The sequence below is a fragment of the Panthera leo genome, chromosome E3, assembly GCF_018350215.1.
Source record: "Panthera leo isolate Ple1 chromosome E3, P.leo_Ple1_pat1.1, whole genome shotgun sequence".
NCBI classification, from domain to species: Eukaryota; Metazoa; Chordata; class Mammalia; order Carnivora; family Felidae; genus Panthera; species Panthera leo.
The window spans coordinates 31,435,520-31,462,724 of NC_056694.1; the positions used below are offsets into that span (position 1 = coordinate 31,435,520).

The window sequence follows — 27,205 nt, forward strand, 5'->3', positions numbered from 1 at the left end:
TTTAGAATGTTCGTTGCGTTACGATCGGATACCTTATTCAGGCTGCTAGGTGTAACTCGCTCTTTCTCTCTGTTCACGTGTCAGTAACGAATCTGTTCATACACTTGAGCTTTTGTTAGAACGGAATAGTTGTCATGTGCCGTTTTCATCGTTGCTAGTAGACATTGTTTCTGTGGTTTCAAGTTGAGTCGGGTCTTTAAAATCTTCCTGTATTCTGCTTCAGTGGCAGCATGCTTTCAGAAGCTGATTGTATAGCAACGTGAAATGCGTGAACTCTGTGCGTACCGTATAAAGGCGCTTACTTTAGGAACTGTCCGTATCTGTTGGAAGAGAGAGAGAAAGGAAAAGGTGCATTGTCCTTCCAGTTCTTTAACCAGGGTGTTGGGAACTGGGTCTTCCAGGTTCCCTGCAATTTGCCAGTGAGAGTAGGTTGTTGATTTCTCTTTAGAGTTCTGTGTTGTGGCATGTGGTAGGTAAGTGGACATCATAAAAGTGCTCTCGGAAGTTAGTTTTTTCAGCAGCTTTCGCTATAGTTTTGTCTTTCGAAGCAGAAAGTTTGGAGAAATACTTTCACAAAGTGTGTGTGTGAGCATGCAGTTTGGATTTGGGTTGCTTCATTGACTGCTATTTATTTGTGTGAGTGGTTGATGTTTTCCTTTGGAATAAGGGAATTCAGCCATTATTACTATTTGTTATTACTATTATCTTCATTTCATTTTATTTTGTTGCTTAGACCAAGCCATTTTGGCTGCCTAAACTAGTTAATTACCAGCTCCGTATTTGTTTCCGCATACTTTACCGTGCAGATTGTTTTTATCCATCCATTTTCTCTTTCTGGCCCTCTCTCCTCCCTCTGGAGCCACCACCAGCACTTTGGCTTCCCCTAGCGCTCCTTTTCCAGACTATGTAGTCGTCAGCCGTCAGAGGACAGGCATCCTTGAGCAGTGGTCAGTAATGATGGTTATTGTTGAGTGACCTCTCATGCTGGGGACTGTCTTTTCTCTTCCTGGTAGTTGCCACTTTCAGCCTTACCCTTAACCCTTTCTCTGTGGCACTGCTAGAAGTTGGAGATGTAAAAGTGTGTGGGGAAGTTGGTGGAAAACTCCCTACGTTGTGGTCAGTTTTTTCTTTTTTTTTTAATCAGAAACCTATTTTGGTGTTACTGACTTTACCAGCTGCTTCTACAAAATGCCCATTAATGTCAAAACATAATCTTCCATAGGACGTCAGTTTAGAAAAGAATGGATTTTTTTTTAATAATTTGTTTTAATGTTTATTTTTGAGACCGTGAGAGAGCATGAGCGGGGGAGGGGCAGAGAGAGAGGGAGACCCAGAATCCGAAGCAGGTTCCAGGCTCTGAACTGTCAGCACAGAGCCAGATGCGGGACTCGAACTCATGGACAAGATCGTGACCTGTGCTGAAGTCAGACGCTCAACCTACTGAGCCACCCAGGCGCTCCAAGAATGGTTTTTCTAAACTGAGGTCCATACTTCTGTGGGACTGTTGGATTACATATTCCAGCCCATTCAGGTCCATAAAAGACCACCATCAGAGCAGGGAACTGTGCTTGGAAGAAGCAGGAAAAAAGTTGAAACTAGGCCTTGGATTGAAATTTACAAAGTGCGAGCCATAAAATTTGCAAGTTTTTTGTAGTGAGGAAATAGTCAGGAGGGTAAGCCTGTTTTCTTTTGTTGTTAAGCCATAGCTGAAATTTGTGGTGGGTGTGTTTTTAGACTAAATATCAGGAGAACTCTTGACAGAGTCTAGAGGGAGAGCACTAGAATGACTGACTTGTAAAATATATGTGTGTAGAATGGATATCTGTCATTTCTCCCAAAAACAGGCTAGTTCATTTTTTCTTCCTTTGTCTCTTTTTTTGAAAATACTTTCAGTGGTGGCTTGAGCAGGAGGAAGAAGATGCTTTTGCCCAGAGTGCCATTCACCTTTCTGGAAGGCTCATTCATACGTATGCCTGTTTCTAGCCGTCCCAGGTCAGAACTGGGGATTCAGTACTGACCTTAGTTAGATCTCTTTGAAAATTTAATACAAGTTTCCAAAGGAATCATTAAGTGGAACCCATTTAAGTGTAATTAAGTATAATTCACTTAAGTTCATTAAATTCATTTAATTCCCTACGGATCCAAGTAAGTGCATTGGCTAAGTGATGCCCTTTAAAGTGGAGGCCCTGAAATGAATTAACATGTAGAAGACGGGGGTTACTTGGATTAAAACTAACATTTTTCTCCCTTAGAATGTACTCACAGTTCCGCTTTGCACCCAGGTCGGTCTTTTCTTTGTTAAATGACAAACAGATTCAGCGGTGGTGATCAGGGTTACTTGGTGTGTTCGGGCTGCTGTAACAAAGTAGTACAGACCGGGTGGCCTGGAAGCCGCAGAAGTCTGTTGGTGTCAGGTCTGCGGGCTTCAAGTTCGAGACCCGGGTTCCGGCCTGGTCAGAGAGCCCTCTTCTGGATAGCCAACTGCTGACATTTGTGGACGCTGCGCAAGGGTCAAGAGAGCTCTCTGGGACTTCTTTTTTTTTTTTAAATAAAAGCACTAATCCCTTTATGAGGGCTCCACCCTCTTGACCTCTCGGGCATCCCAAAGGCCCCACCTAATTCTATCACATTGGGCACTGGGAGTTCAGCATAGGAATTTGCTTGGGGGGGGGGGGGGGGCACAGGTATTCAGACCATACATGGCACTAGGACCTTTTAGAGGGGCCAGAGCTTCTAAAATAGGGGGGGTAGTATTCTTTCCACCTACCCGTCCTCAGCACCTCTCAAAACTGCCAGTAAAAACAGTGTGGAACAAAACCAGCAGTCCTCAGTAGGCCCTCAGAGGAGGAATTGTCTCCAAGATGTTGCAGGTTGTGTCGTGGAACTGGAATTTTAAAGAGAAATGTTCTATTTTGTAGTGTTTGGGTTTCACTCAGTTTCTTTTTTCTTTTTTTTTTTTTTTAACATTTATTCATTTTTGAGAGTGAGAGAGACAGAGCATGCGTGGGGGAGGGGCACAGAGAGTGGAAGACAGAATCCGAAGCAGGCTCCAGGCTCTGAGCTGTCAGCACAGAGCCCGACGGGGGTCTCGAACTCAGAGTGGGAGATCATGACCTGAACCGAAGTCAGACGCTTAACCGCCTGAGCCACCCGGGCACCCCACTGAGTATCTTTTTGTAGGGGAAGGATTTTCTTTTCTTTTTTTTTTTTTTTTTTTTAACGATTGAGCTCTAACTCATCATAAAATTCACCTTTTAATTTTCTGTTAATGTTTATTTCTTTTTGAGAGAGAGACAGTGTGAGGAGGGGAGGGGCAGAGAGGGAGGGAGACACAGAATCTGAAGCAGGCTTCAGGCTCTGAGCTGTCAGCACAGAGCCCGACGTGGGGTCTTGAACCCATGAACCTCTAGGTCATGACTTGAGCCAAAGTCAGACACTTAACTGACTGAGCCACCCAAGTGCCCCTAAAACTCACCACTTGGTGGATGCTCATTAATCCCTAGTCTCTAAAGGTGACCTGTTCAGAGACACCAGAGTGGAGAAGATCCAGAATCAAAGTAATAGTTGTTTTGTCCAGAAGAGCTCTTACGTTAAACAGTGCCTGTCGGAACTGATAGATATGTTTAGATAGATGATAGGTAAGGTTCTTATGATCTATTTTTCTTTAAGACTGAAATGCCTTCCTTTCAATAACAATTCTAATGTTAAGGCTTTTTTTAGGCTTTGATGGGCTAGTAAATGGCATCCAGTAAGCAGAGGAAATTGGGGAAGAGTATTGTTACTGGGGTGTTACTTTTGCTACGGAGTGTTCTACCTGGTTATTTCTTTTCTTGACTTGCTGATTTCTAGACTACCAGATCTGGGCTCTTGTTTTATGATTTTACATGCTGGGTTGGCTGGTGTGTGGGGGTTTAGGGAACAAGTAAGGTGTCAATAGTGCTGTGCCGGGCCCAGCAGCTTTTGAAACTGTTGAATGTTTGGGAAGAAACCCTCTTTGGGGCAGGTTTTCTTTAGCGTAGATAGTACATCACTTTTTGCATTCTTTTGTCCTTTGCTTATTTCTCACCTTTCCTGGAATTGTACTGTGTGAAAAGACAGCAATTAAAATCTGTCATGTGAGTTAGGGAAATGTAGAGGACAGATTTTTAAGCCTCGTTTCGCTTGCTTTTGTTTAGTGGGGAGGAAAATGGCTTAAAGTGTTAACATAGTAGTGTCCTGGTTGAAAAAGAAAGGAGTGAAAAAGAGATTCGGTATCCTTTTGGGGGAGAGTTAGCAGAATTGGAATGGAATGTTTGGAGCCGGGAATCTCTTTTGCTTAGATATACATATATGTAGCAGTTAAGGAACAAACATTTGCCTGCCTACAGAACACAGGATCCTGGGCTAGGCACTTGAAGGGATGCCGCCAAGATGATTAAGTTGTGATCCTCAGGGAGCCTAGTAAGTGATCAAATACCCATTTTCCTCTCCTGGGAGACACAAGGTGGTAAGAGGGCCATGCAGCCGGGTTGGAGGGCTTTCAAAGCTAAGAAGGGGAGCTGTTCTTAGATTGCCGTGTGTGATGATTTCAGTCTTGTCACCCTAATCATAAGACTAAAGCTCTGTTTTCTGTAAGTGTTCTGTGTGAATACCTGGGCGTTTTTTGGATTGAGCTGTAATTCACATGTACAGTCCCCCTTTCTTGTGTTTCTGTATTTTGTTAAGTTTGTTAGGAATTGGCTGGCGTAGAGCATTGGTTACCTTTTATTAATCGAGGGATGGTTGACACACGGCGTGACTAGTTACAGGTGCACAGCGTCGTGGTCCCCCTCGCGGTGAGTAGCTCCACCGGTCACCACGCTGCAGTTGTGATGCCATTGACCACGTTCCCGTGCTGTGCCTCTCATCCCCGTGAGCAACACTTTTCTTTTCCCACCGCGCGCCGTGGCTTTCATGTCAAACAGCAGCGAGACCCGCAGCTCCGGTGGTGTCTTTGGGGCCGGTCGATGTCGGATCGCACGGTCCGTGTCCAGTTCTTAACAAATCCTTGGGAAGCAAGAATGGGGCCACTAGTCGAAGGTTCTTGATTGTTCTGAGATCCTTAGCCTCCTTTTTTAGCTGCAATCATTGATTCGTACCAAAGCTGCTTAAAAATTTTGTCTTTGTTTTCATATTTTAACCAAGCAGGGCTGGGCTGTGGATGTATTTGGTTTTTTTCATAAATGGCTTTGTTCTAAGGAAACCTCATTGTTTCACTCCTCCGGTTTAAACCAGATCCCCATCGAAATGCTACTTTCAAGGTGACAGGAACACTTAGTAAGGATTTTCTGAGCATCTTTCAGTAGCCTAGCCTAAGAGTGGTGACACCAAATTCCAAACGACATACCAACTAGGTAGTTGTGTCCCTTCAGTTGAAACAAAGTGCATACCTTAAATGTCACTGGGGTGTTTGTTGCTGTAGAACTCTGGTGGGTTACCGTGCTGTTAAGCGGTCTGTGGCCACCTCCTTTGGGTAGTGATTTGGGTTGCGCATAGCTCTTTTCTCTTTGTACCTTATTGGGGCTGTCTGAAATGGTTTTACTCTATGTATTTTAAGTATGCCTCTATTTTTTTTTTTTTTAATGTTTATTTATTTTTGAGACACAGACAGAACATGAGTGGGGCAGGGGCAGAGAGACAGAGGTAGACACAGAATCCAAAGCAGGCTCCAGGCTCTATGAGTGGTCAGCACAGAGCCCGATGCGGGGCTCGAACCCAGGGACCGTGAGATCCTGACCTGCGCCGAATCAGACGCCTGACTGACTGAGCCACCCGGGCGCCCCCCCCCAAGTTGTTTTTGAAGTGGGTGGATATGACTCCTAGACGTATGTTTGAGGGGTGTTTGGAAAATGTAGTGGAATTTTACTCTTTGAGAAAGCCTGCTCGCGTTGGTATGTGGCATTGCTTTAGGGACTGAATAAATAGGACCTTGGAATGTTAGGGCCAGACAGGACCCTAGCAGTAATACAGCTGCCTTTGGATAAAGTAATAACCTGTTTATGGATAAAGAAACTGAAGCCTAGAGATGCTGAAGGAACGCAAAAGGTCTCTGGCGGCTTTAATGACATGGTTGGTTCTGGAATCCACATTTGCTAACTGCTAGTTCAGTGCTCTCTGCACGCACCCCACTGTTTAATGATGGGGAGGAGGGTGTTCCCAGAGGTGGTGCTCCAACCAGCATGGATCTTCTCGCTCGGGAATTTGCCTTGTATTTCATTCTTAAATTCCTGTGATTATTATGGGGCTTTGACACGCTCGTTGTAGTAATAAATTTACTGAGCAGTTACCACTTGCTTAATGTGCCCGTACCTTCACTATACCCTCCTGAGGCATAGGTCCTGTTAAAAGCATTTTACAGATAAGAAAATTCAGCCTCCGAGAAGCTAAATAAATGAGCAAAGTGACATCCAGGAATAAACGAAGGAGCTAGGATTAGAATCTAGGTCTGATTTCACAGTTTATTCTAGGGGCGCCTGGATGGCTCAGTTGGTTGAGCATCTGACTCTTAGTTTCAGCTCAGGTCGTGATCCCCGTGAGGGTGGAGCCTCCTTGGGATTCTCTCTCTCCCTGTGCCCCTCCCCCCTGCTCACCCTCCCTCTCTCAAAAAAATTAAAAATAAAAGCTTATTCTAGTAACGGTTATCCTGCTCGCCCTTTTCTTGTGATTTGATATTAAAAGATCTTTTTAGCTGCGATACTTTTTCCGAAACGGAGCCCATGAGTTCGTGGGCTGTGGCACAGTCTCTGTGTGCTGGCTCAGTGGTAGCAGGGCAGCCTTCTGAGAAGGATCGATGCTCTCGTTTAAAGGAATAGTTTGAGGGGTGCCTGGGGGGCTCAGGCGGGTAAGCACCCAACTTCGGCTCAGGTCATGATCTCACGGCTCTTGAGTTCGAGCCCCGCGTCGGGCTCTGTGCTGACGGCTCAGAGCCTGGAGCCTGCTGCGGATTCTGTGTCTCCGTCTGTCTTTGCCCCTTCCCCACTCATGTTCGCTCGCTCGCTCTCTCTCTCTCAAAAATAAACATTAAAAAAATAAAGTAATACTTTGAAATTGCTTCTTCATACATCTTAGGAAACGATGACTTAAGTGATTTCAGTGGTTCTGGTCACTGCTGTCTGTGACATTGTGCCTTGTAATTTTAGAGTGTTCGGTATTAAGGCAAAACCACGGACCTGTGTGTGCGTCCTGCGGGCTCTCGTTTCTGATGTCTGCCTTTACTGGTTTCCGGCGTTGTGTCTGGGAGACAGATCCCCCCGCGTGCAGTTTGGGTGACACTGTGTGGCCGCCCGAGCGCTGGCGAATTCTGAGTTCCTCACTCAGACCGTACTTGAGCATCTCTTGAGTATTGTTTCTCTGAGCCCTTGTTCCAAAGTGGGCGCGGAGAAGATGGGCCTTCCCCGGGCCTTCCTGGGAGAGCGCTGAGGCAGGCGGGCGGGGACCGCCGCGCAGACTCCGTGTATGTGACCCTGTACGTGACCGGGCTGGGGAAGCAGCCCCCTGGAGACTAAAGGGAAGCTGGCGTTAACTCGGGAGAATCAGCCAGCCATGCCTCTGGGCCCTACAGGACAGGCTCTGTACCAGCCTGCGGGGACTGCAGGGGTAGAGAACAGAGGGAGGCTCGGTCACTCCGGAAGTCTGTCCTGTCCTTGGGAACCAGACTGACGTGTGTGCACTTGTACTTGAAGGCAGGGTCCTAGCCGGAGGGGTTCTGCCGAGGGATCATTAGCCTTCAGGCGGTGGGCCGGCCGGGGAGTGTGATAAAAGGGCAGGATCGGGGCTCCTGGGTCACTTGGTGGGTTAAGTGTCCACTATTGATTTCGGCTCGGGTCATGAACTCATGGTCCTGAGATCGAGCCCCGCGCCGGGCTCTGTGTGGACCTTGTGGAGGCTGCTTGGGATTTTCTCTCTCTCTCCTTCTCTCTCTGCCCCTCCTCTGTTCCCTCCCTTTCTCTCTCTCAAAATAAATAAACATTAAAAAAAAAAAGTGGAAGATCAGGTGTGGCAAGTTTGTGCCAGAATTGAGGAGAATGTGTATGCGAGGCTCACACTGCCCATGAGGCTGTTCAGTTAAAATTAGATAAAATTTAAAGTCCAGTTCCTTGGTTGCGGTACCACCTTTCAAGCGCTTAATAGCCACCTGTGGCTAGTGACTCTCCTGTCACAGCACTGGGAATATTTCCATCATTGCAGCAACTTTGTATGGGGCAGAATTCTGTCACACTGTTTCTCATTTCTGTTCAGTGTAAGACACTTGGGGTGTCTGTGACAGCACTGAAGTTGTTTATTTTTTTCCTGAATGAGCACACCATTTAGCGAATAGGACTAAGGAATTTTAGGTAGGGTGACTATTTTAAATATTGCTGTTTAGGGGCGCCTCGGTGGCTCAGTCGGTTAAGCCTCCGACTTCAGCTCAGGTCACAATCTCGTGGTCCGCGAGTTCGAGCCCTGCGTCGGGCTCTGGGCTGATGGCTCAGAGCCTGGAGCCTGCTTCCGATTCTGTGTCTCCCTCTCTCTCTGCCCCTCCCCCGTTCATGCTCTGTCTCTCTCTGTCTCAAAAATAAATAAACGTTAAAAAAAATTTAAAAAAAATAAATATTGCTGTTTAGTGTATAAGGCGGATTAAAAATGAATTTTATGTCTACAGCAGTACAAATTTAAATTACTAATTTATGAACTATACAGAATAAGCACTTTTCAAGAATCGGCCAAACATTTGTGTTGGAAACATGTAGCTTGAGTGAAAGCGTGGCTTTCAACCTACCGCCTCTCAGGGCCTTGACTGACTTGTGCTGTATGATGAGCTAGCAAAGTAGAATCTGCATGTTGAAGTCCTTTTGATCCATGAACACAGCTTTTCTTTAGTTATTCAGTTATTTTATTGTATTTGTTTTATTGATTGATGAATGAGTTCTGTGCCCAGTGTGGGGGCTTTGAACTCACAACCCTGAGAACAGAGTCTCACACTCTATTGACTGAGGCTCCCCCTTATGATCAGATCTTTTAAAAATATTTGTATTCTTTTTGAAAATTAAGGTGAAATCTTAAAATTAACCATTTATTATTATTTTTTTAATTCCTTTAAAAAAATTTTTTTAACGTTTATTTATTACTGAGAGACAGAGGGACAACAGAGTGTGAACAGGGGAGGGGTAGAGAGAGGGGGAGACACAGAATCTGAAGGACGCTCCAGGCTCTAAGCTGTCAGCACAGAGCCAGACGCGGGGCTTGAACTCACAAACTGTGAGATCATGACCTGAGCCGAAGTCGGTCGCCCAACCAACTGAGCCACCCAGGCGCCCCTTGAAATTAACCATTTAAAAAAATGTTTATTTATTTTGAGAGAGGAGAGAGAGAGAGAGAGAGAGAGAGAGAATCCCAAGCAGGTTCCATGCTGTCAGCTCAGAGCCAGACGTGGGGCTCGAACTCACAAGCCATGAGATCATGACCTGAGCTGAAATCAAGAGTCACATGCTTAATCAACTGAGCCACCCAGGCACCCCTAAAATTCACCATTTTAGAGTGAATAATTTAGCCAGTGTTGTACCACCATCCTCTCTAGTTCCAAAGCATTTTCATCACCCCAAAAGGAGATCCGTACCCATTAAGCAAGCAGTCACTTCCTAGTCCCCTGTCTTCCTCCCAGTGTCTGACAACCACCAGCCTGCTTTCTGTCTCTGTGGATTTACCTATTGTGAACATTTTACGTAAGTGAAATCTTACAACAGGAGACCCTTTGTGTCTGACTTACTTCACCATGGTCAAATTCTCTCTCCTAATTTGAAGATTCAGATTTTCATGTTTGTTAAACCACAGGCAGTGCTCTCGCTTGACAGTGTTCTGGTGAATTCTTTCACTTCCTGTTTTAAAATTTGTGATAATGTACCTAGTATCACAGCCAGTTCATTAATCTTCCTTTATCGTAAATTATAGTATTAGTTTTCCTTTTAATTTGGGGTACTGCAGTTTTACTCACTGATACACTCTGATAACTCTCCCCCTTGATGAGAATTGTTCTGTTTTCCAATACTTGACCAGGTGTATTTCTGAACATGGAAACACCTTTGGAAAATCTGAAACCGTGATTTTACTCCTCACTCCTTGGGAGGTTTACTGTTCTTTTGCTATCGGGTATGACCTGTGCAGGACTTGAGAAATCACACCATCTGTTTGCTAACCACGAACAAATGAAGGACTCTGGGCCCAGACTCCTCAGTAGCCAGTAACATCAGGATGTGATATGCATCATGAATATGACCTGAGTAGAAGGAGCTGGAAAAGGTTGTCTGTACGTGTGTGCGCATGAGAAGACTGGGTACAACTATATTGAGAAGATAACCTATTTTTTCAAATGTTTATTTATTTTTGAGGGGGGGAGGAGAGAGGGAGAGAGAACGAGTTGGGGGAGGGACAGAGAGGGAAACAGAGGATCCGAAGCAGGCTCCGTACTGACAGCAGGATCATGACCTGAGCCGAAGTTGGACACCCAACTGACTGAGCCACCCAGGCGCCCCGAGAAGTTTAAAGTTAAAAGAACATCTTGGCTATATCTGATTTTTCTGGTTCATTTTTCCAAAAATAACAGTTCAGGAATGTCACTAGCATTGCCATTAGATTTATAATGTGATTCATGTCTGAATGTGTGGAAAGCTTTTTTCCACCTTGGGAAAGTATGGTCAACTTATTTTGGGGGGGCTCTTTAATATCATCATTGTGTGATATTATAATTTTTTTAAAAGTTTTATTCTTAGAGAGAGAGGGGGGTAGAGCACGAATGGGGGAAGGGCAGAGCGAGAGAGGGACACAGAATCCGAAGCAGGCTCCAGGCTCTGAGCCGTCAGCACAGAGTCCAGTGCGGGGCTCGAACCCACAAGCTGCGAGATCATGACCTGAGCCGAAGTCGGATGCTTAACCGACGGAGTCACTCAGGTGCCCCTTCATTGTGTATATATTAAGCACTTGATTGTGTCTGGTACTTGACTCTCTCTGTACCAGCCGTACAGACTTAAGGCAAACGTATTATACATGGAAGGTGTTTTGAAAAATAAAACCGTGAACAGATGTTCAGTATGCCGCATTCTGCAGCCACGGAGGTGGTCTCGTGACTGGTGTCACTATCCCGAGACGTGCCTTGCGGTCTTCTGCAGTATTGTGTATTTGTTAGCCCGCGAGCCGGTTCTGGAACGGGGTGGTCAGGGGTACGTACTGTTTGGTTTTGTAAAGGGCGGTTGCACTTCGGGGTGTCTTACTGCGCGTTGGGGGAGCCCACCGTACCAGTCGTCTTTTTCCTGCCTTACAACAAACACTACGTCCTCACCGACTCCGTGTATTTGTGCTGAGTGATTTCTCAGCAGACACTGTTTGACGAAGGGCGAGTTGCTGCTTGTCTACCTTGGAAAAGCCTAGTGGGTCGGATTTGTCTGAGCGTCAGATGGGAGCGGTGGCAGCCGTCCCTTGCACGGCGCTTGTGGGGGGATCAAGTGAGTCAGCGCCTCAGGGCTTGTTAGAAATCATTGGGAGGTACTGGGCCCCCACCTCCAGCACCGTGTAGATTTGTGAGCCTTTCTGTCCGGTCTGGCCCACATTTCGTAGTCCGTTGTGCTGGTTGATAGGGTTGAGTTTATTCCCAGTGCGTGTTAGGGGGTCGAGACTCACGTGTTGAGTATCTGCGTGGTGCCAGGAGTTACTTCACAGACGGACAAGTGTATTCCCTCCTTTAATCCTGTCGGCAGTCCTGTCGGGTGGGTGGTACGTCCTGTCTGTAATTGCAGCGAAATAACTGCATCACACAACGTCAGGCGACAAGCCAGCACCAAGAGCAGGGGTCAGCTCGGTGCTGGCCCCTCACCGCTACCCAGTGCCGCCCCCTCCGGCCCTCGGGAGGCACGTGGACTTGATGCCCTTGGCCCTGGCTGGCTTTCTCTGAAAATGGAGCAGTTTCTCTTTACTCTGCCCATGAACTTTCCTTTGAAATGGAAAACGAGGAAAGGTTAACCTCTGTTCTGTCTGAAGTATGATTCCTATCCCCTTCCAAACCTCGTTCAAATGATTTTTTTCTTCTCTTCTGTTAATATGCTGCTAATCACGTAGGCCGGGGTCACTCAGACCTTTTGCTCCTCCCCTCCCCCCGTCCGACGATGCCTCTGTTATCTTTGCGATTAACCCCTCCTCTCTAGTTGTACTGCTCACTTGTTCCCATGACCTGCCTTCCTGCAGTGAAGATGTTGGTCTTTCTGCCAGTGGTGTTCTTTCCCTCCCCGATGAACGCTGTGCTACCCTTACCTTCCCAGGTGACGCTCAGCCTGTCACTTCCCTCCTCGGAAAAAGCTGGTTGCTCTTTCCCTTTCAGGAACAGGAAATGACCCTCTTCCACACTTCACGTTATTGAAGGTTGGGCCCCAAACTTTTTCTTGGCTTACAGGTGTTTCTGGGCAGTGATTTTAAATATGAGCTTTGCAGTTTATGAATTCATCATTCTTCATTAATTCGTGTGTAGGATTCAGGTGACTTCAAATTCTCTGATACCTTTTGTGTCTTGGAGATTTTTTTTGAAGCCAGGGCGCTTTCATGTTGGAGTATCATTTAGATATGAAAAATAACTTACGCGATTGGGTGTCTGTATGTATTTGTCTTACATCTCTTCCAGTGGGGTCATAAGTAGACTTGAAGTGTGACAGCTGTGGAAACAGGATTGTTGCTTGATCTCAGAATTCTGCTATAGGACAAAACTGGCGTCGTCATCACCTTTTCTGAGATGTTGTAAGGGGTCGTTCGCATTTCGAGGACTCTATGTGACTGTCTTTATTTTATTGATATCAGATAGAATTTATTCAAGCACCTTGATGAGAACGTATGTGATTATAGAATCTTAAAAGGAGCTTAATCCTAGCCTTCTCAGGCTGGAGCTACCAAGAGAGAATCTAGAGAAGCACTGGGAATCGGTTAGGCAGTCTGGTTAATTTGATCAGCCCTGGGTTGCGGCTTGCTTTTACAGTATCTTTGAAGGAAGAGTTTTATGAAGCAAATAAAGAGAATAACTATGCCTTTATGAATACATTTCAGTTGATGAAAATGTTTTAAAATTGGCTGTATTCAGTAGATTTTTTAAGAGGATTTTTTTAAACAGACTTCTAATTTGAACACCTGAGTTAGTTCCTGTTGGTTTACGTTATCGAGGTTTTTGTTGTGTTATTGAAATCCTGTTTTTACTGTGTCTTAAAAGATACGCACAAATGGATGCATAGGACTTAATTTTTAATAGAACTTATTTCTATTAAACAGCACCTGCGGAACCTTCTCAAGAGGAACAGTCGTTGCTATGTGAAGGTAATTTTCTATGCTATGACCCTTCAAATGTCTAGTGGAGAAAACATTAAGTTGTCTCTGTGCAAAGCCTAGATACTGTTTCGTAAATGTATTATATCTCACTTTCTTGTCTAGGTTCAAATTCAGCTGTTAGCATGGAACTTTCAGAACCTGTTGGTAAGAAAATTTCTGACTGTATTAATACAGTAATATGAAACCCTTTCACTCTCAAGATAGAAGGTACAAATGTAAGTGTTATGGTTATTGGAATGCCTACATTTAAACCTGACATTGAGTCTTGGCTGTTGGGATTTAGAAAGCACTAGCTGGACGTCAGCGCTGCCGCGATAAACAGAGCGACGGCAGATAGAGACGAGCGGAGGGCAAGAGTGCGAAAGTCAGTTTAAGGGCTTGGGCTTGTTCCATTTCCTTGGTGAAAGGTTTCCTTCCTTTTTGTCATTTGCTTGCTGTTAAGGGTGTCCTGTTCCCAAGGTGATTGATGAAGTTGATGCCAAAGTACTTGCAGAGGAAAAAGCAGAGATCTCGTAAATCCTGTGTTCTGATTTTAAACTTTGCTGCTTGCCCTCTGTCAGGGCATCCTGACCCTGGGACAACTGGGCTGTTAGGAATGGTACATCTCCTGTTTACATCTTGTGTGGCCTCATGGAAATGAAGCTTCGTGAGGATGGCAATCGCCCATAGTCTCTGTGTCAGCTCTGATACCAGAGTGGGGCCGGGCTTGAAAGCCATAATCCATTTCTGTTGTGAAAGATTTTCTTGCTTATGTTTCACTAGACATTAGGAAATGGAACTAAATATGCAAAATAACGTTAGTTGTTTGAAGGCATCTGTGTTTTAGAGTACAGATTGTGATTCTTTTTCAGAGTACTAAGTTAAGTGTCTTATTTCAGTAGAGAATGGGGAGACAGAAATGTCCCCAGAAGAATCATGGGAGCACAAAGAAGAAATAAGTGACGCAGAGCCAGGGGGTGGTTCCTTGGGAGATGGGAGACCCCCAGAGGAGAGCGCCCAAGAAATGATGGAGGAGGAAGAGGAAATACCAAAACCTAAATCCGTGGTTGCACCGCCAGGGGCTCCTAAAAAAGAACACGTAAACGTAGTATTCATTGGGCACGTAGGTAAGTTGCACTCATAGCGGTGAAAGAAATGACCGGTCATTGGGGTACATCAAACAGCTACTTGGAGATGTTTAGTGAAACTGAACTGAATTAATCTAAAAGGTTTCTGATTTTTAACTCGATAGGTTTTTTTTAAGCTGGCAAAAAATTGCCAACGCTTTGATTTTGAAGGTGGGACAGAGAAATAATTTTGTGATGGCACAGAAGCAGGAAGAAAATAAGCTTCAGTATGTTTGTATGTGATCCACACTGAGGGCGGCTAAGCATCTTAAGACATTTATGAATTAATATCCTAGATAATGTGCTTCCTTTTTGGGGTGACTTCAGTTAATTTGTTTATTTTATGGGCTTCATCCAACCTAGATAGTTTCATTTTGTCTGACCTAGGAAATTAATTTGTTGTGACTTCTAGATGCTTGTCAAGTTGCTGGTTAGCACAAAACAAAACCCTGTTTAACGGACTCACACATTCCCTGACCATCTGACTTATCCCCCAAATTGTGAGAAAACACAGAATTATGTGTTCTTTTTTCCTTCCCTTTGTCTCTGCTTCCTCCTGAATATAATGCTATACCACACTATTTTAGTAGCAAGGACTGCCTCTGAAATTTATAAAGGAATGCCTGTATTTGCTAAAATTAGGGAAAGGCACACGACCTAAATGTAGTTCATAGCTCTTCGGGCGCTTTCGCTCTCCCCTGAGGATGCCCTTGGGTAATTGATATTCTGTTGCTGCTGTGCTCTTAGCTGAAGGTCAGAGAGCAGTCTGTTCAAGAATCTTCTAGGGGCGCCTGGGTGGCGCAGTCGGTTAAGCGTCCGACTTCAGCCAGGTCACGATCTCGCGGTCCGTGAGTTTGAGCCCCGCGTCAGGCTCTGGGCTGATGGCTCGGAGCCTGGAGCCTGTTTCCGATTCTGTGTCTCCCTCTCTCTCTGCCCCTCCCCCGTTCATGCTCTGTCTCTCTCTGTCCCAAAAATAAATTAAAAAACGTTGAAAAAAAAAATTTAAAAAAAAAAAAAAGAATCTTCTTTATCAGTAAAGTAGTTCTCCATTCTTCTCTACCACCAGTACGAGTACGTCATTGTTGAGCTGGGAGGGGTCTTAGCAGCTTCATTTGCAAGCGACATCATGTAATTTTATGTGCTAAGCGGTACCTTTAGTTGTATTAGTGTATATAGTGGGTTTTGTTTTATTTTTTTGTACACCCGTGGTTTGCATATTATTGATGATGTTGTTACTTTCAGATGCCGGCAAGTCAACCATTGGAGGACAGATAATGTAAGTCTGTATTTTTTGTTAAATAATAAAGTTAATTTGACTGAATAAATTTTGGGCATTGTGAACATACAGTCATACAAAGGAAATCAAACAGGTCACCTGAAAAAGTTACAAAGACATTACCTGTAAGGAAAGCTGATGTTAATTAAGAAGGAATTTCTGCAGTGTGATCAGTTAGTATTTTCTAAATTTTTTTTAATGTTTATTTATATTTGAGAGAGATACAGACCTAGGTTGAGCGGGGGAGGGGCAGACAGACGCAGACAGTCTGAAGCAGGCTCCAAGCTCCAAGCTGCAAGCTGTCAGCACAGAGCCCAGCTCGGGGCCCGAACCCATGAGCAGTGAGATCATGACCTGAGCCGAAGTCGACCGTTTAACTGACTGGGCCACTCAGGCGCCCCAATCGTTAGTATTTTCTGATGGATTTTAGGCATTCCCTAGAATTCTTTTATCACTGTCCCACTCTCATAGAACATTAACTAAGTGTGTTTCTGAATGCTGTCTTTTACATTTTTTAAAATAAAAACTAAAATAGAACCCTAGATTATAGGCAATCTTAGTTTGCTTTGAATATCATTTTCTTGGGAATAATGAAAACCAGCACTTAAATCGGGTACTTGGGCAGGGGGATCTCATTTTTCCATATTCATCAGCTCTTAAATCCTAGGTGGATTAATCAAAGACAGGTAATCTGGCTCACATGCTAAGATAACTTTTTGTCATATGTAGAAGCTGTGTAAGTATGCAAACATCATGGTTGACCTTTACAATATATTCTAGTATTGAAAATTTTATTTTTAAAGTTTATTCATTTTGAGAGAGAGAGAGAGCACACAAGTGGGGAAGGGGCAGACAGAGGAGAGAGAGAATCCTAAGCAGGTTCTGTGCTGCCAGTGCAGAGCCTGACATGGGGCTCTCTCTCACTAACCTGGATCGCATGACGTGAGTCGAGACCAAGAGTTCAGACACTTAACTGATTGAGCCACCCAGGCACCCCTGAAAAATTGTTTTAAGTAACAGGTCTTAGAATTTGGGGGCACCTGGCTGGCTCTGTTGGTGGAGCATGTGACTCCTTTTTTTTTTTTTTTTTTTTAGAGAATTTGATTCTTGAACTCAGGGTTTGGGATAGAGATTATTATTGTTGTTGTTTTTAATTATATTAAAAACTTTTTTAATGTTTATTCATTTTTGAGAGAAGGAGACAGAGTGTGAGCCGAGGAAGGAGAGGCAGAGAGAGACACAGAATCCGAAGCAGGATCCAGGCTCTGGGGTGTCAGCACAGAGCCCAATGAGGGGCTCTAACCCACAGACTATGAGATCATGACCTGAGCTGAAGTCGGACGCTTTACCGACTGAGCCACCCAGGCGCCCCCCTTTTTTAAAAAAGGTTTTAGGGGCGCCTGGGTGGCTCAGTCGGTTAAGCATCCGACTTCAGCTCAGGTCACGATCTTGCGGACTGTGAGTTCGAGCCCCGCGTCGGGCTCTGGGCTGATGGCTCAGAACCTGGAGCCTGCTTCCGATTCTGTGTCTCCCTCTCTCTCTGCCCCTCCCCCGTTCATGCTCTGTTTCTCTCTGTCTCAAAAATAAATAAAACGTTAAAAAAAAAAAAAAAAGGTTTTACAGTTTTAATCCCTCCTACATTAGACCCCTTTTCTTTAAACCGTGTCATCCATCAGAGGATCTCAAGGGCATATCTTCATTATTTAGTAATCTTATTGGTAATCTTGGCCACCTTCTGAAAAAGTCTACAACACGCTTTAAAATAGGGTAATAAATAGAGATCCTTCCATCAATGGATGGAAGTGATGGGCCTGTTTGATTTTGTGTCTTAGGAGAATGTATATTTCTTGCTTATGGGCTGTAATTTTCACGGGTATTTCACTAGGATTCTGTGCTCAACTGGTTAGGAGCGTGCACTGTAGACGACTGCAGAGAACACAGAGGTGAGAGCTCAGAGGAAGGCTTTGGTTTGGATTGAGTCCAGGGAAGCAGTTCAGTATTACTAAGGAATTGTTTTAAAATTATAATCTTACTGGGGCACCTGGGTGGCTCAGTCGGTTGAGCGTCCGACTTCAGCTCAGGTCATGATCTCATGGACCGTGAGTTCGAGCCCCGCGTCAGGCTCTGGGCTGATGGCTCAGAGCCTGGAGCCTGCTTCCAGTTCCGTGTCTCCCTCTCTCTCTGCCCCTCCCCCATTCATGCTCTGTCTCTCTGTCTCAAAAATAAATAAACGTTAAAAAAAAAAATTTAAAATTATAATCTTACTTTGACAGTATTTTTAAGTATTGAATGTTGAAATGTATTAATAAGACTGAATTGCCTGAGCAACACTGTTAGAATTATTTTCTTTTATGTAGTATTTCTATTTGCCCTTGAAAAAATGTTGATTCTGAAATAAGTTTAGACTTAGAAGTTTACAAAGGAATAGTACCGAGTTCCCATATAACTTTCTTTCAGCCTGCCCTACGTGAACGTTGTTAAATAACCATGGTACAGTCCTTAAACTCGGAAGTTCGCATTGCTGTAATAATCCTATTAACTAAACTCTGGCTCTTGAATTTTACCGGTTTCTCCCCACGTGGCGTTTTCGGTTCTAGAATTCCACGTTGCGTTCAGTTGTTCCGTCCGCCAGTTTCCCATCTTTGTCTCCTCCAGCTTGTGACATTGCCTCGTTCTGGTCTCCCATGACTTCATCATTTGAAGGGTGCTGTTTAGGACGGTCTTCAGTATGGGTTCAACTGATACTTTTTCACATTTAGATTGTGGCCGTACATTTGGGCAAGAATCTCACACGGGATGTTGTGCTCTTCTCAGCATCCTGTCGGTGCCTCATGTCAGTATTCGATGGGTTTTCTTTTTTCAACTATTTTGTTTTATTCTTTTTTTTTTTTTAATTTTTTAATTTTAGAGAGCATGGGCGGGGGGCGGGGGAAGGGCAGAGAGAGAGAAAATCCCAAGCAGGCTTCACGCTCAGTGTGGAGCCTGATAGGGGGCTCGATCCCACCACCCTGGGATTATGACCTGAGCCGAAATCAAGAGTTGGACACCTAACCGACTGAGCCACCCAGGCACCCTTTAGTGTGTTTTCTCTACTCCTGGTCATATTAGCCAGGATTACTTGGTTCATGTGTTGTCTGCCTGGATTCTCCACTGTAAAGTTATTATTTTTCCCCTTTAAGTGTGGGGAGATAATTTGAGACTATGTAAATATCTTTTCCTCTGAAACGTTCCACGGCTTGAGCATCCATCAGTGGTTCCTTTATTTTAAAATAGCTGTTTTCTGGGGTTGAAATTCCCCTAAAGACCTTTAGAGTTTTCCTAAACTTCTCTGAGTAATTTATGAGCAATGGAATGTTTACTTTTGTTTTCTTTGATTGCAGGTATTTGACTGGAATGGTTGACAAAAGGACACTTGAGAAATATGAAAGAGAAGCTAAAGAAAAAAACAGAGAAACCTGGTATAGTATACCTTGACGGCACGATAAATTACTTTGAAGGAAACCCTGCCTACTGCTTCTCTAGTCTCCTGTGATATAAGCGCATGAGGTCTGAGATGGTGTCATAATACGGGAGAGGTGTCCTTTGCCCTCATACTGCACAGTGTATTGGCTCCGGATGACTTCGGAGCCTACACAGGGAGCCTGGGAACTTCCAAGTGTCAGTAATAGACTCGTGGGATAAATTCTAAACCATCCATTTGACGGGGTCATTACCTAACCACTAAAAAAACTGCATTTATAGAATTGGTAATAACCAGAAATCGAACTCAAGTTGCAGTGGAATTTGGGGAGAAAGCAGGTGACATGATCTTACTTAGGATGTGATCAGTAACGACGTAAATTAAACCCTGGAAAGAAAAAAGAGTGGACAGAATTATTGACAGTGCTTGCCTTTGAGTGGTGAGAGAAAGGGTCAGTTTTTTTTTTTCCTTCTAATCTTACCTTTCTTTTAAAAGTTCAGGTTTACCTGGGACATTCATGGTTTTTGTTTTGTTTTTTAATTATTCTGTATTAAGGGAAAAGATCTTTATCAATGTTGTACTAAAAATGGATTACCTACTATGAAATACAGATGATGAGTTATCTAAATTAATATGCACTATTATGAATGCTTTGAACTTACATAAATTGTTTTCACATGGCAAAGAAATACCAGAATAATTTTTAGCAGGTAACCATTGCTCCCAGATGGTTGTTCGCGGCTTTCACTTTTGAAAAATATCCCTAGATAGCGTTACTTGTATTATACTTGGTGCCAGGCGATTATAAAAACTCACAGTGATATTGGCATTGGTACTAAGTAGCCTTTCTGTGTAGTCAGCTTGTTTCCATAAATACTCTTTGCTTATAGAATATATATACGGGTTTTCCCCTGTATATCCAAAAGTAGAACATTCCTTTCAAATCTTTTGTAAGCCAAAATGGCATGAAGCAAAGAAGCAATGGTCATCAGTTTACCTGGAAAACATTTTTTGAGCATTCCCAGACTCAGAGGATAATCTCTCGGGCTTTTCTGATACCTCAGGACTCATCTGTGCTAACGGATACACACAATAAATGGCGATACAGCCCAGATGCGCAGACACAGTTCAAAGCTGCGACAGCTTGACGCAGAGATGCTGAGAGGCTCCTGGGGCAGAAGCGCGTGGTGTCGCCCTGGCCGCTCAGTGCCGTGTCTCGCCCTTCGCTGCAGAACAAACGCTGAACGCTAGTTTTGCTTTTCACTTTTTTTCGTTAAAAAAAAAAAAAAAAAAAATCCTCTTTGAGTATCTTTCAGTTTGTAAGAACAGGTACTAAGGTAGGTTGTTTGTAAAAGCAAAGTGGCATAACGTGAACTTTCAAAAATCGGGATACCTGTAATTGCCTGGATATTTGTAAAAGCTATAAATGTTTGAATCACAATAATAAAAGTTTTATTCTATCAATTTTCATTTCTACCCAGTCCTATTCTTTTTTTTTTTTTTTTTTTTGAGAGCGAGCGCACAAGTGAGCCAGAGGCAGAGACAGAAAGAATCCCAGGACGGGCGGAAGGAGAGACGGGGAGACAGAGAAAAAAAGCAGGGCTCATCACCCTGTGTGGGTCTCAGGCTCATAAATAATGAGATCGTGACCTGAGCTAAAGTCAGATGCCGAATGACTGAGCCACCCAGGCGCCCCGTGATTTTTTTTTTTTTTTTTTTTTTTTTTTTTTTGATTTTTAAAATTTTTAAGTAATCTCCATACCCAACGTGGGGCTCCAGTTCACAACCCCGAGATCAAGAGTCGCACAATCCACTAACTGAGCCAGCCAGGCGCTGCTGTCCTGTTCACGATTTAAATGTTGTATTCTGGACATAAAGCTGGATGTCCTCATTATACCTTTAGCGGTAGAAGAATATCTTAAAAACTCATATGTTCTTAGTGACATTACTCTTCTAAATTACTTCAGGTACTTGTCTTGGGCCTTAGACACGAATCAGGAAGAACGAGACAAGGGTAAAACAGTTGAAGTGGGCCGTGCCTATTTTGAAACAGAAAAGAAGCATTTCACGATCCTGGACGCCCCTGGCCACAAGAGTTTTGTCCCAAACATGATTGGTGGCGCTTCTCAAGCTGATTTGGCTGTCCTGGTAAGAAAGACCTTTCCGGTCCACCTGTGTATTTGGTAGCAGCCCTGCTTCGTTGTGAAGTGTTTTGATTTTACCCTCGAACAGCTAGAACTCAGGTTGCAGCGAGCCGTAGCCTCCGGTCACAGACGTCACTTTTGTCTCACCTGCTCTCAAGCAATCTTTGTAATTGGATTCACGTAGGAAAACAGCGTTTCACCTTTTCTCTGCAGTCACTCCTATCTATGACCGTGTCAGAACTTAGTGTCTGCTCAGTGTCATGCCTGATCCGTTTTGCATATTTCCCGTGTGCAGTGGGTACAAAACTGAGTAAGAAATGATCTGTTTTCTCAAGGCCTTTGGGCATTTTGCAGGGTCGTTCGCTTTGTCCGTGTGCCGGCACTAAGTCACATGCAGGTGTGAATTGTCAATTATAAAGGCGCGCTAGATTTTGGAAAATTAGGGGATCAGTACAAACATGTACCAAAATCTTCAGCCATCTAGATATCGGGATGTTCAAAAGCATGCATGGTATAACTCACTTATTTTTATTTTCTTGCAAAAAGCTTTGATAAAACTGAAAGGAAAGATACCCCGTTACTCGGAGGGTAGACGTGAATGTGTAAGAGTAAACTCTCGCATTTCTTGGAATAGGTCATCTCTGCTAGGAAGGGAGAGTTTGAAACTGGATTTGAGAAGGGCGGACAGACGAGGGAACACGCGATGTTGGCAAAGACGGCAGGTGTGAAGCACTTGATCGTGCTCATTAATAAGATGGATGACCCGACAGTGAACTGGAGCAGCGAGAGGTGAGCTTTGCCGTCTTCCTGGTCTGAACGGGCATCTTAGCGGGACAGAGGGTGGCTTTGCGACCGAGTGCTGTTTGCCCCTGCGGTTTTTCTGAAACCTTCATCTGTTGGGGGCGCCTGGGTGGCTCGGTGGGTTAAATGTCCGGCTTTGGCTCAGGTCACGATGTCGCGGTTCGTGAGTTCAAGCCCTGCCTCGGGCTCTGTGCTGACAGCTCGGAGCCTGGAACCCGCTTTGGATTCTGTCTTCCTCTTGCCTCTCCCCCTCTCGTGCTCTGTCTCTGTCTCTCTCAAAAGTATAAATAAACATTAAAAATTTTTTTAACCTTGATGTGTTTAATGATGAAACTGGAGTTCACTTGTTTCCTATTATAATGGAGTTATTTATAAATATTCATAGATACGAAGAATGCAAAGAGAAACTAGTGCCATTTTTGAAAAAAGTTGGCTTCAATCCCAAAAAGGACATCCACTTTATGCCCTGCTCAGGACTGACTGGAGCAAATCTTAAAGAGCAGTCAGATTTCTGCCCTTGGTACACGTAAGTAACCTTTTCTTCTGTTGAGAAAAAATTTATGTCTTTATAAGTAATCTCAGTAAATACTTTCTCTGACTTCGGCTTCAAAAACACCATGACCTTTGCCCATTTGGTAATCGTGTGGTCTTTTTGTTAATTGAGTTGGGAGAGTTCTTTATGTACCGAGTAGAAGTCCTTTATCAGATAAATGATGTGCAGATGTTTTCTCCTCGGGGACACCTTTCTTGATGGTGTCCTTTGAAGCACAAAAGGTTTTAATTTTGATGAAATCCAGTCTGTGTTTTCTTTTGTTGGTTGTGCTTGTGGGGACATACTTGGGAAAACGTTGCCTAACTCAGGCATGAAGACTGAGCCACACTATTTTCTTCGAAACCTGTTGTGGTTTTAGCTCTTACAGTTAGATGTCTGCTGCATTTTGGGTTCCTTTTTTTTGTTAAAGTCTTGATTACTGAGCTTTTGTGAGTTTTTCAAATTGGGAAGTGTCTCTGAATTTTATTAGTATTACTATTACTATTTTTTCTTCCAAGGTGGTTTTGGCTATTCTGGGTCCCCTGAATATCTTCACGAACATTAACATCAACTTGTCACCTTGTTCCAAAAGGCAGCTGGGATGTTCATGGGGAGTGTGCTGAATCTGTAGATCGCTTTGGGGAGCATTGCTGTCTTGGCAGTATGAAGCCTCCCAATTCATACACTGTAGCATTACAGAGGAAATGATTTTATAGAATCCTGATTTTAGAGCTGGAAAAGTCCGTAAAAATTAAGGAGCAGAATGTAGCCAATTTATTACAAACTAGGCCATTTGCTATAAAATATTTTCTAAATCTTAAGTTTATGAGGAAGCTTTTTTATTATATTTATATAATATTTATTATAATATATTCTATATTATAGAGCTATTTTTTTTCGTTTTCTGAAGAATAAAGGAAATGAACTGGATAATAAATTGGTTGAATGAGCGAGTACGTGGGTAGAATGGAAGTATTATTAGAACTGTTTTTTGTATAAAGTTACAGTCCTGTAATTTCTTAAAATTTTAATACTTATGTTGCTGCTCTTTAATGGATATTATTATGTTTTCAGTGGTTTGCCATTTATTCCGTATTTGGATAATTTGCCAAACTTCAATAGATCAGTTGATGGACCAATCAGGCTGCCAATTGTGGATAAGTACAAGGTACCCTGAATGTTCAAGAAATTGGGTTTTATGGGAGGTGAAATCATTGTTTTGTGTTTTACATTATGAAACAGTCCTGATAATTAACAACATAGCATAGATGTCTCTCTTTTTTATTGTTTTTAATGTTTATTTCTTTTTTTTGAGAAGGAGTGAGGGAAGGGCAGAGAGAGAGAGGCAGACACCGAATCCAAAGCGGGATCCAGGCTCCAAGCTGGGAGCGTAGAGCCCAACATGGGACTCGAACCCATGAACTGTGAGATCATGACCTGAGCCCAGGTCGGAGGCTTAACTGACTGAGCCACCCAGGCGCCCCTGGAGGTCTTCCTTAGTGGCCATATGTTGTTTAGTGATATAGATGGATCGCAATTTAATCAGCCAGCCTACTTCATTTAAGCTGTTCCCCACTAAGCCAGTAATCGTTTTTTAGAGAGAAAGTCATACAAGGAAAAACTGCTGGAGGCAGAGGATTTACACGTTACGGTTGATGGATACTGACCAGTAGCCTTCCAGATACTGGGAGCAGAGTACGTGAGTGCTGGTCGGACCGCAGCCTCAGCAACGCGCTTTTGAAGTGTTATCGATGTCATGCTTTGCCCTCCTCAAATACTTCATTCTGTCAGTAGCTCCATGCTACATTTTTTGAACGAGTATTTTTCTAATTTTTTGTATGAGGAAGCAGGCTCAGATTTTCAGAGAATCGGAGTGAATTGAAACAAATAATTCAGATCTTCACGTGTAAAATTCTGTGCTGTTTCCAGTAGCGTGCTTTTTTAGATGTGAGGCACCCTTCTTAGTGTCACCACTGTACATGTGCCGATGACAAACAATATGGATGGAGTATTTGTTACCTGTCCCGTGTTTAAGATTAGTCCTAAGCATCCTGCCACTTGAGCTATAGATTTTCTTTTATGAGTAAGCCCCATAAGATTTCACTTGGGGTTGTTGAACTGTTGTAGAATAGTAATAAAAGTCTGCAACTCCGTGTTTTTAATTTCAAATTTAAACAGGATATGGGCACCGTGGTCCTGGGAAAGCTGGAATCAGGATCTATTTGTAAAGGCCAGCAGCTTGTGATGATGCCAAACAAGGTAAGAATTAGTAATGGTCTTATTTGGATTTCGTCTTGAAAACAGTAGCAAGGAGCTAGAACTTTTAAAAAAAATTAGGGATTTCCGTTAAAAGAAAACTTTTAAAATCCATGACTACATTTTATTAACGTCACGTGCACAGTTTACTACAGAGTAAGTGGTATTACGGTGACCCAGTGACAGATGGGGAGGGGCCAGCACCATGTTAGAGCTAAAAGGTTTATCAAGACAGCTCTGCCTCTGTTCTTTCACAAGAGGTGGGTAGGGGTCTGGAGTGGTTAAAGTGACTTGTTGCTCTTAACACATTGGGTTATCGAGCAAGCCAGGGATGAAAAGTCAGGTTTAACCATGGTATCATTGGCCTTTTTTTTTTTTTTTTTTTCTTCTTGTACATAGTTATGTTGGATACTATAATATAACGTATCCCATCTGTGTTCCTTACCTGTTTTTAGAGAAGAGGGTTTGCCTTAATCATAAATGAGTCTCGTGTGAATTCTTTCTTCCTGTCGTTCTGTAAGTTGTTTACTGTTGGAGAGGGTTTCATTCAAGCACGCAGAACCCCCATGAATTCTTCCTTTGTGTTACGTCTGACTGCTCAGTTGCTGATAATGACAGACATGTAACTAAGGAACTGTTACCTGCCTCCCAGAGCGGCCTTCTCTCCCAGCTCCAAAGATGTTTGTGTAGGAAAGTAGGCCTGAGCCGTCAGAACCTCCAAATAGAGATTTTTTTGGGTTTAAGGGAGAATTTCTTCACCATGCTTATTCTAGGCACAGTGAATTAGGAAAAGTATCCCTTGCCACTGTAATGTTTAGGTATAATTGGCGCCTTACAAATTGTACTTTGAGGTTTCTTGATACCTTATGCATTGGAGACTGGAGTAGCCTCTCCTGGTCTCTTTTACCAAGGTATTTATCGCCGCAGTTGAATGTCAGGGACAGCGAATGAAAATAGTGCTCATTGTAAATCCGTAGAGCAGTCACAGGAGTAGTTTGGTCGTGGTGATGGAAGGCAGATTGGTGGTTCCAAGAGGTGAGGGGACAGAGAATGGGGAGTGACTGGTTAATGAAAGGCACAGTTGCCTTTTGGGGTGATGAAGATGTTCTGGAACTAGATAACTGGTGATGGTTGTACAATATTGTGAAATGCCAAGTGGCTGCCCCTGAATTGTACAATGGAAAGTGGCTGAAAAAGGTAAACTTCATGAGTGTGCCACCACAACAGAGAGAAAAGTACAGTCTGCTGTGAGCAAGTGACCTAGTGCCAGGCCCTAGCCGTTGGGGAGGCGTCCTCGTAGGCCCGTTAGAGCTGCTTGCCGGGCAGGTCGCTGTAGCAGGGCTGTGGCCGTTAGGGAAGCCTTAAAAACTCCGTTCGCATTAGTCCTGCTGAGTCTCCGTGGAACAGAGTTCAGTATTTTAAAAGACACAGATGCCTATCTTACATTAAAAAATTAATGGGGAGGTAACCTCCGAAATGGGAGAAAGTAATTGTATATCATTAATCTGAGACAGGGTTAAATCCAGAATATATCAAGAACTACGGGGTGCCTGCCTGGTTGGCTCAGTTGGTTGAGTGTCCAACTCTTGATTTTGGCTCAGGCCCTGATCCCAGGATCATGGGATCGAGCCCCAGGTTGGGTTCCTCACTGAGCTTGGAGCCTGCGGAAGATTCTCTCCGTCTCCTTCTGTCCCCTCCCCTGCTCACGCTCTGCTGTCTCTCAAAATTAAAAAAAAAAAAAAACAAAACCCAAGTCCTCAAAAAAAAAAAAGAAAAGAATCGACTAAACAATGAGCAGGGGTCTTACACCTGTCTCCGAAGATGTACAGCTGGTCAGCAGGCACCTGAAGAAGATCTCAGCGTCTCTGATCATCAGGGGAATGCAAATCGGAACCACAGCGAGACGGCGCCTCGCACCCGTCAGGATGGCCACCGTCAAAACCCCAAATAGCAGATGTCGGTGAGGGTGTGGAGAAATTGGAAAACCCTCGTACGCTGTTGGCGAGAATGTAAGCGTGCACAGCGGCTATGCCAAAACATAACGATGTTTGCTCCACATTTTAAAAATAGAATAATTACACGATTCAGCAGTTCCACTTCAGGACATGTGCCCGAAAGAAAGGAAGGCAGACCTCGAAGAACCAAGAACCGATATCCACAGCACCACTTACAAAAGCTGAAATGGAGAAGCAGCCGATCATGGCCATTGACCGATGAGGAGACAAACGAAACGTCTGTACGTACAATGGACTGTCATTCAGCTTTTCTGACATAGGCTTA

At 43.8% G+C, this 27,205-nt stretch overlaps 1 protein-coding gene across 3 annotated transcripts in view; it reads left to right on the plus strand.

Moving 5' to 3' along the window:
* Positions 1–27,205, plus strand: part of GSPT1 (G1 to S phase transition 1) — a 38,703-nt gene that overhangs the window by 2,388 nt on the left and 9,110 nt on the right. For all 3 annotated transcript variants that reach the window (XM_042921235.1, XM_042921234.1, XM_042921233.1), the window contains exons 2-11: positions 13,294–13,338; positions 13,453–13,494; positions 14,229–14,456; positions 15,699–15,732; positions 19,113–19,190; positions 21,160–21,340; positions 21,971–22,125; positions 22,523–22,663; positions 23,744–23,837; positions 24,848–24,928. In XM_042921235.1, the coding sequence (XP_042777169.1) occupies positions 13,473–13,494; positions 14,229–14,456; positions 15,699–15,732; positions 19,113–19,190; positions 21,160–21,340; positions 21,971–22,125; positions 22,523–22,663; positions 23,744–23,837; positions 24,848–24,928 (1,014 nt within the window). In that variant the 5' untranslated portion in view covers positions 13,294–13,338; positions 13,453–13,472. The remainder of the gene's footprint in view (positions 1–13,293; positions 13,339–13,452; positions 13,495–14,228; positions 14,457–15,698; positions 15,733–19,112; positions 19,191–21,159; positions 21,341–21,970; positions 22,126–22,522; positions 22,664–23,743; positions 23,838–24,847; positions 24,929–27,205) is intronic.